The sequence below is a fragment of the Scylla paramamosain genome, chromosome 46, assembly GCF_035594125.1.
Source record: "Scylla paramamosain isolate STU-SP2022 chromosome 46, ASM3559412v1, whole genome shotgun sequence".
Classification (NCBI taxonomy): Eukaryota; Metazoa; Arthropoda; class Malacostraca; order Decapoda; family Portunidae; genus Scylla; species Scylla paramamosain.
In genome coordinates, this window is record NC_087196.1 from 6,005,858 (window position 1) to 6,013,357 (window position 7,500).

Genomic DNA, 7,500 nt, shown 5'->3' on the forward strand with positions numbered 1-7,500 from the left:
AAAGGAAGAAAAATTGTGGTGTTTTTGTGTTGTGAGAGAATGAGGCAGAATTTTTGCGGTGTTGCAAGAGAAAGAGAGAGACAAACAGAAACAAAGAGAAAGAGAGAAAAAGAGAGACAGATAAAACAGAAATAGAGAACAAAAAGTGAGAGAAAGACAAACAAAAAGAGAGAAAGAGACACAGAGAGAAACAGAGAAAGAAGAAAATAGATAAATAAACAAACAAACAAACACTCACACCCTCACCACAACCTCTTCACTTAACCCAACCACCCAAACTCCACCACACAATCTAAACCACACCTTTCTTAATTGCACACCTGTTAAGTGGAGGTTTGTATGTGAATTGCACCACCTCACACCTGCAGGAACTGTGCTAATTAGCCAGAACACTTGTGGCTCTTCATATCACAGTTAATGAAATACTGGATTGTTTTTAAAGGTGAGAGAGGAAGAAAGGAAGAATTGCGGACAAATTTTAGTGGAAAGGAAGAAAAGAAGAAGAAAAATAGAGCTGGGATTTAAGCTAATTATAATATTTCTTTAGTGATTGATTATAAAGTTTTGAAAGTAAGAAAAAAACCTGTAGATTGATTTAACTGATATTTCTACAGTTCTAATGGAAAGGAGCAGGAAAATAAGGAAAAATGGAGCCTGTAGATTAATTTAACTGATATTTCTACAGTTCTAGTGAAAGAAATGGGAAAATAAGGAAAAATGGAGGCTGTAGATGAATTTAATTGATATTTCTGCAGATCTAATGGAAAATAAACAGGAAAAAAAAGGAAAATAGTACTGGGAATATGTTGAACTGTGACAACAACAAAAAATTAATGACAACACTGTATATTGATGAGAAATAACACAATGACTGAAGAAAATGTGAATACAAGGAGTGAAATAGAAAGTTTATGAAAGAACATTTGATAACATTAAGAAAAGGAAGAAAAAGGGAAAGAAAATGTAAATGAATGAAAGAATTAAAAAGTTAATGAAAGGAAGAACAATTGTAGATACTAGAGAATAAATAAATGAATGGATAAGTTAAATAAATAAATGTTATTAAAAAAAATCATAAATAAGAGACAAGAAAAAAAAAAAAGGCAAAATATAAGCAAAAGAAAAACACTGATGTGGAAATTTGACGAAGAAAAGAACACTCATTTGTACAGATTGATCAAGAAATACATTGCCAAAAAAATAAATAGATAAATCATAAGGTCAGAAAACAAACAAGAAAAAGAAATATAAGTGGAAGAAAAAAATATGGAAATTTAAAAAAAAAAAGATCACACATTGACACAAACTAGAAAAAAAAAAGAAGTAAAAGAAAGAAAAAAAAAAAACAAGTTAAATGAGAAGATAGCAAAACAAAGCAATAGCACATCACGAAAACAGAATAGGTTATAAAGACAAACTGAACCAAAACCATGAAAGAAAGAGAAACAAAGGATTAAACTAGCCAGCAACAATGACGTGGGGGCGCAGCTGCACGGGGCTTTACTGTGGCCAGCCCGTGCAGCAGCCAAGCCAAGGCAGCGATGTGAGTCGGTTTTTTTATTTATTTATTTATTTATTTTTTGTATAGGAGGGGCATTAGCCAAGGGCAACAAAATCATAATGAAAACAAGCCCACTGAGGTGTTGGCCCCCCAGAGTCAAAGGGAGTCTCACTTTTATTTGACTAAAGATCCTGATACTTTTCTGTGATGTACCTCCATTACTTTTAAAAGGGGTTTAGTTGAAGTGACATGGGATTTCAAGGGTGTTTTTATGGTTCTAGTGAGAGATTAAACAAGATTTCCACTTATGAGAATCCATTAGCTACTTTTAAAAGGGTCTAGTTTTCAAGGATGTTTTTATGGGTATAATGACAGATTAACAAGATTTCTACTTTATGAACTGGAGAAACACCCATAAAAATCCTGCTACCTATTATTAAAAGGGTCTAGTTGAAGTGACATAGGGTTTTAAGAGTGTTTTTTACAGTTCTAGTGACAGATTAACAAGATATCTACATTACGAACAGGAGAAACACTCATGAGAACCCCACCATCTACTTTTAAAAGGGTCTAGTGAAGAGACATTGGTTTTCAAGGGTGTTTTTATGGTTCTAGTGTCAGATTAACAAGATTTCCACATTACGAACAGGAGAAACAGTCATGAGAACCCCACTATCTACTTTTAAAAGGGTCTAGTTGAAGTGACATTGGTTTTCAAGGGTGTTTTTATGGTTCTAGCGTCAGATTAACAAGATTTCCACATTACGAACAGGAGAAACACTCGTGAGAACCTTACTACCTACTTTTAAATCCAGCCTACTTAATAATCTAATTAGTTCTCTAAGCTGTGACAAATTATCTGACAGCCTTCTAATAGGTTCATTTTATGAGTGCTTCTTTCAAATCTTCTTTCTTTTAGTTTTTTTCATTTTCCTCTTTTTCTTTTTTTTTTCTCATTCACATTTAATAACTTTGGGATATACTACTACTACTACTACTACTACTACTACTACTACTACTACTACTACTACTACTACTACTACTTGTAATAGTGACTAGGTTGTAAGGTTTCACTGAGTATTTTTGTACTTGATAGATAAATGAATGCAGATATAGACAGATAGATACACACACTCAAACACACTCAGATGAAAGGCAAGATGTATCATTAGAAAAAAAAAATTAGCATATATCAATAAAATTCATGTTTGTAGCTAATGTTTTTGAGCGAGAGAGAGAGAGAGAGAGAGAGAGAGAGAGAGAGAGAGAGAGAGAGAGAGAGAGAGAGAGAGAGAGAGAGAGAGAGAGAGAGAGAGAGACTAGTAAATACTTTTGAAAATAAATTAATAGAGAACTGGAAACCTTGTAAGTGAATAGGTGTGTGTGTGTGTGTGTGTGTGTGTGTGTGTGTGTGTGTGTGTGTGTAAAATTATAGTTTTGTTTATGTTTATATGTATGTATCCAAATAAAACTAAAGATGAAAATAAAACAAGTAAAACCCCTCAAAACACACACACACACACACACACACACACACACACACACACACACACACACACACACACACACACACACACACACACACACACACACACACACACACACACACACACACTAACCCACTAACCCACCAAAACCTAACCAACCCAAACCTACCTACAAGCACCCATCCCCTGACACACACACACACACACACACACACACACACACACACACACACACACACACACACACACACACACACACACACACACACACACACACACACACACACACACACTAACCCACTAACCCACCAAAACCTAACCAACCCAAACCTACCCACAAGCACCCATCTCCTGACACACACACACACACACACACACACACACACACACACACACACACACACACACACACACACACACACACACACACACACACACCCTCCTGACACAAGCCAAACCTAACCCAACCCAACATTTCAGCCACCTGCCAAGACGGGACTGAAGAACCTTGGCAACACCTGCTACATGAACTCCATCGTCCAGTGCCTCAACAACACTAAGCTGTTTGTCAAGTACTTCTTGGATGACACCTACAGGTACTGCCCCACTGCCTGTCTGCCTTCCCCCCCCCTGCTGGCTGCCTAATCTCCTAAACTCTTCTGTTGACTCCTAAAAACACAAGGGTTGGTGCAGGAAGTCATCAGGGCTTGTCATCAGGCCTACATGTGGCAGTCCCTCTATAAAAATGCAACTATTTCTGCCTATTATCAGGATGTATAGCTTTGCATAGTCTGAGAATACAGTGCCCTATTGGTTACAGCAGTGGTGCTTCAGTGGTCACTATGCTAAGGCTGCCTAGATGCATTAGGTATACAGCAGCCTATTTGTCATTATAATATGTAACTAATATGTAAAGTTTATGTATGATTTGAATGTATGCAGTGATGTCAGTAATGGTATGATTTATATTGCTGTGTATCATTGAAATTAAATGTGAAGAAAAATTGTATTGTGACAGTATGTTATGAAGGGTATTTTTTTTGTTACTTGCTGAGCCTCAAACACTGGGTGGAGCAGCCCTGGGTGAGACAAACAGGCAGGCATGGCTTCCTGCACCAACCCTTGTGTTCTTGTAGTAGTAGTAGTAGTAGTAGACAGTGGAAACCAACAGGAATGCTTTTATACAGGGGCTGCCATGTGTAGGCCTGGTGGCTTCCTGCACTAACCTTTGTGTTCTTGTGCTCTCCCTGACAGCTAAAACTAATCCCATGACTGTGGCCTCAGCTCTTCCCATCATTGAACCAAACATCACATGCTTTAGTAACCCTTTCATGACATCCTTCCACTTAACAAACACTGCTTCTCTCTCACCTTCCATTCTTCTTTCCCTCTCCTGCCTGTGCAACATATTAAATTAACCATATAAACTATCTTACCTATAACTTTTCACACCATTAAACACAACACAAACAATAACACTAACATCTAGAACTTTAACATCCTTTCATAACCTCAACTAACACTCCCTCTTTCTCTCTCTTTCTCTCTCCACAGCAACGACATCAACCCCAACAGTGCGTCTGATGGGGAGGTGGCAGAGGAGGTGGGGGCTGTGGTGCGTGCTCTGTGGTCGGGCCAGTATCGCTCCATTGCCATGTGGGACCTCAAGGTGGGACTTTGTTGTGTTAGATTAGGTTAGGCTATGTTTGTGTTGTGTTTGATTAGGTGAGGATCAGGAAGGACTAAGGTGGTGGTGGTGGTAGTAGTAGTAGTAGTAGTAGTAGTAGTTTTGTGAGGAAAGGAAAAAAAAAGTAGGAAACAAGGATTTATGAAAGAATTAGAGAAGAGGATGGAAATAAGGCCTGAAAAGTAGTAGTAGTAGTAATAGGAGGAGGAGGAGGAGGAGGTACAAGAAGAAGCAGACAGAGAAAGAGAAAGCAAGGAAGAACACAGAGAAGAAACACAGATCTGAGAAACAAGAAACAAAGAAAAAACTAGGAAGAACAAAGAGACGAAAAACAAAACAAAAAAACAAAACAAAACAGACTAGATTAAAAATAATGGTTCATCTCACGTCACTTACTGTCCATGGTGTGGGTGAAGTGTCTCTGTCTCATTGTCTCTCTGTCTCTCTTGCAGAATGCTGTGGGACGCTACCATCGGCCCTTCTGTGGCTACGACCAGCATGACTCCCATGAATTCCTGTTAAAATTGATGGACTGGCTTAGTGATGATCTTAATAAGGTAATTGAGGTTGTTTCAGGTCATTTGTATGCTTCTCTCTCTCTATCTCTCTCTCTCTTGTCAAATTGTGTGTACTTTAATTAGGTAAATACACAGACAAACTTGCAATCAGTCAATCAGTCAGTCAATCATACACACACACACACACACACATCCTCCCTCCCTCCCTCCCACACACTAAGCCACTCTTCCACATAGGTGACAGGCAAACGGCTCCCCATGAAGGAACAGAACCACGAGAATGTTCCAGAATATGTGGCAGCAGACAAGGTGATGGAGGAACTCAGGCAGAGAGACCAGTCCATCCTCTCCGCTGTCTTCCACGGCCTCCACCGCTCCACCATTGAGTGTGGGACCTGCGGACATGTTTCCCTCACTTTTGAACCTTTCTCTGTCCTCTCCCTCTCCTTTCCCAATAACCGCAAGTGTTCTTTGAGGGTAAGTTGTCTAGTTTTTGTTTTGTTTTGTTTTGGTTTGTGTGTTTCTTTAGTGCTTGCTTGGGGTTTGGGTGTTGTGAAGTTGTGTTTTGGTGTTTGTGTCTGTTTTGGAGTTTTTGGGGGATTGTATTTAACTGGAGGGGGAGTGGGTAGATGGCTGTGTTCTTGTGTTTGTATTTGTTTTTAGGTGTTTTTTTTGTCTTGTTTTTGTTTTAGTGAAGATTGTGTTTGGAAGTGGTTTTTTTTTTATCTTATTTATTTATGTATTTTTTGTGATGGTTGTGTCTGGAAGTGTTTGCTAAGGGTAACTGAGTGTATGTGTGTGTGTTTTGATTCATATAGTGCATTTCTAATGAAGGTTTTGTGTTTATGTGGCATTTAACTGAAGGAAAACTAGAGAAACCATCACTACAACACAGTCAAGTCAGTAAGCCAGTTCTCTCCCCCATCCCCTTCACTGCCAAACTAAAACCCTTCCTTGCTTTCCCTTACACACAGAGCTGGGGGTCATTTAACACCTTGACACTAACACACCCCATTCCAGGACCTGCTCCACCACTACTACAAGGAGACGAATCTGGAGTACACCTGCAGCAAGTGTAACAAGAAGAGGAACTGTGTCAGGAAGGCAGATATTTGGAAACTTCCTCCTGTGCTGATTCTTCATCTTAATAGGTATTGGCTATGTGTGTGTGTGTGTGTGTGTGTGTGTGTGTGTGTGTGTTTCAGAGGCCGCAGAAATGATTGGTCAGGTTCTCATGTTTTGTTTTTGTTTTGTTTTTTTTCTTTATCGCTTATGGAGAATTTTTGTTTGTTATATTATTACCCGATGAAAACACCTTTAAAAACTATGGTAGCTTCCACTGCAGCCCAACTATCACAAGACTCATTAAAATGCCCTTGAAAAGTTAGAGTGTAGAATGCTTAGCCTCTGTATTCTGTCTAAAAAAAAAAATGTCCTTGTTTACAGATTCGAGCATGACGTTTTGATGAAGAAGAAGCAAAACTTTGTTGACTTCCCCATGGAAAGCTTGGACCTGACTAAGTATACTTGCTTCAATAACAGGTAACAGCGAGTGTGGTGCTTGGACACAAACACAGAAGAAAGAAAGAAAGAAAATGAGAGAAAAAGCTGAAGGAACTGGAATTTTTATTCATTTACATAGAGAAAAATGGGTACTGGGGTTTAAGATTTGGCCACTTGATAAAAAAAAAATAAATAAATAAACACACTAAATTCGACCTCTACACCTTGTTTAAGAGCAATATTAGCTCAGAATACCTAATTACATCAGCAAGAATCAGGAACATCTTTACACAAGCTGTCTCTTTACACTAACCTAGCCTAACCTTCCCTCTCACCCCCACACCACAGATACACCAAGTTTGACCTGTACGCGGTGTGCAACCACTACGGCACGATGGACGGCGGCCACTACACCGCGTTCTGCCGCTCCCCGATCAACAACAAGACATGGTATAAGTTCGATGACCACGAGGTGTATGAACACTGCTCCGTCAAGACGTCCGCCGCTTACCTCCTCTTCTACGAGGCAACCAACGCCGGCATGCATATTAACAACCTCGTGTGACGCCGATGAGTCAAGTGGGACCCTGGAATTCCCTGTATTGTATTGCTTTTCCACGTGTTTTCCTCAAAGTCAAGCAGAACGCTGAAAAATCTGTATGGTGTTGTGTGTGTTCCACATGTTTTCCTGCGCCGGTGGCTTGATACGTGAAGTACGGCCTTGCAGTACACCCCAGAGACTGCACTCCTGCATATTTAAGGCGTGGGTGTACGGCATGTGGTGTAGGAAAGACTGTGTGTGGA

The 7,500-nt window shown here is 39.5% G+C and overlaps 1 protein-coding gene across 2 annotated transcripts in view; it reads left to right on the top strand.

Moving 5' to 3' along the window:
- LOC135094746 (ubiquitin carboxyl-terminal hydrolase 8-like) overlaps window positions 1-7,500 on the top strand; it is a 25,250-nt gene that overhangs the window by 11,287 nt on the left and 6,463 nt on the right. For both annotated transcript variants that reach the window (XM_063995090.1, XM_063995091.1), the window contains exons 16-22: window positions 3,469-3,584; window positions 4,543-4,657; window positions 5,128-5,232; window positions 5,431-5,670; window positions 6,214-6,344; window positions 6,640-6,735; window positions 7,045-7,500. The exon at window positions 7,045-7,500 is cut by the window's right edge and continues 6,463 nt beyond it. In XM_063995090.1, coding sequence (XP_063851160.1) covers window positions 3,469-3,584; window positions 4,543-4,657; window positions 5,128-5,232; window positions 5,431-5,670; window positions 6,214-6,344; window positions 6,640-6,735; window positions 7,045-7,261 — 1,020 coding nt within the window. In that variant the 3' untranslated portion in view covers window positions 7,262-7,500. The remainder of the gene's footprint in view (window positions 1-3,468; window positions 3,585-4,542; window positions 4,658-5,127; window positions 5,233-5,430; window positions 5,671-6,213; window positions 6,345-6,639; window positions 6,736-7,044) is intronic.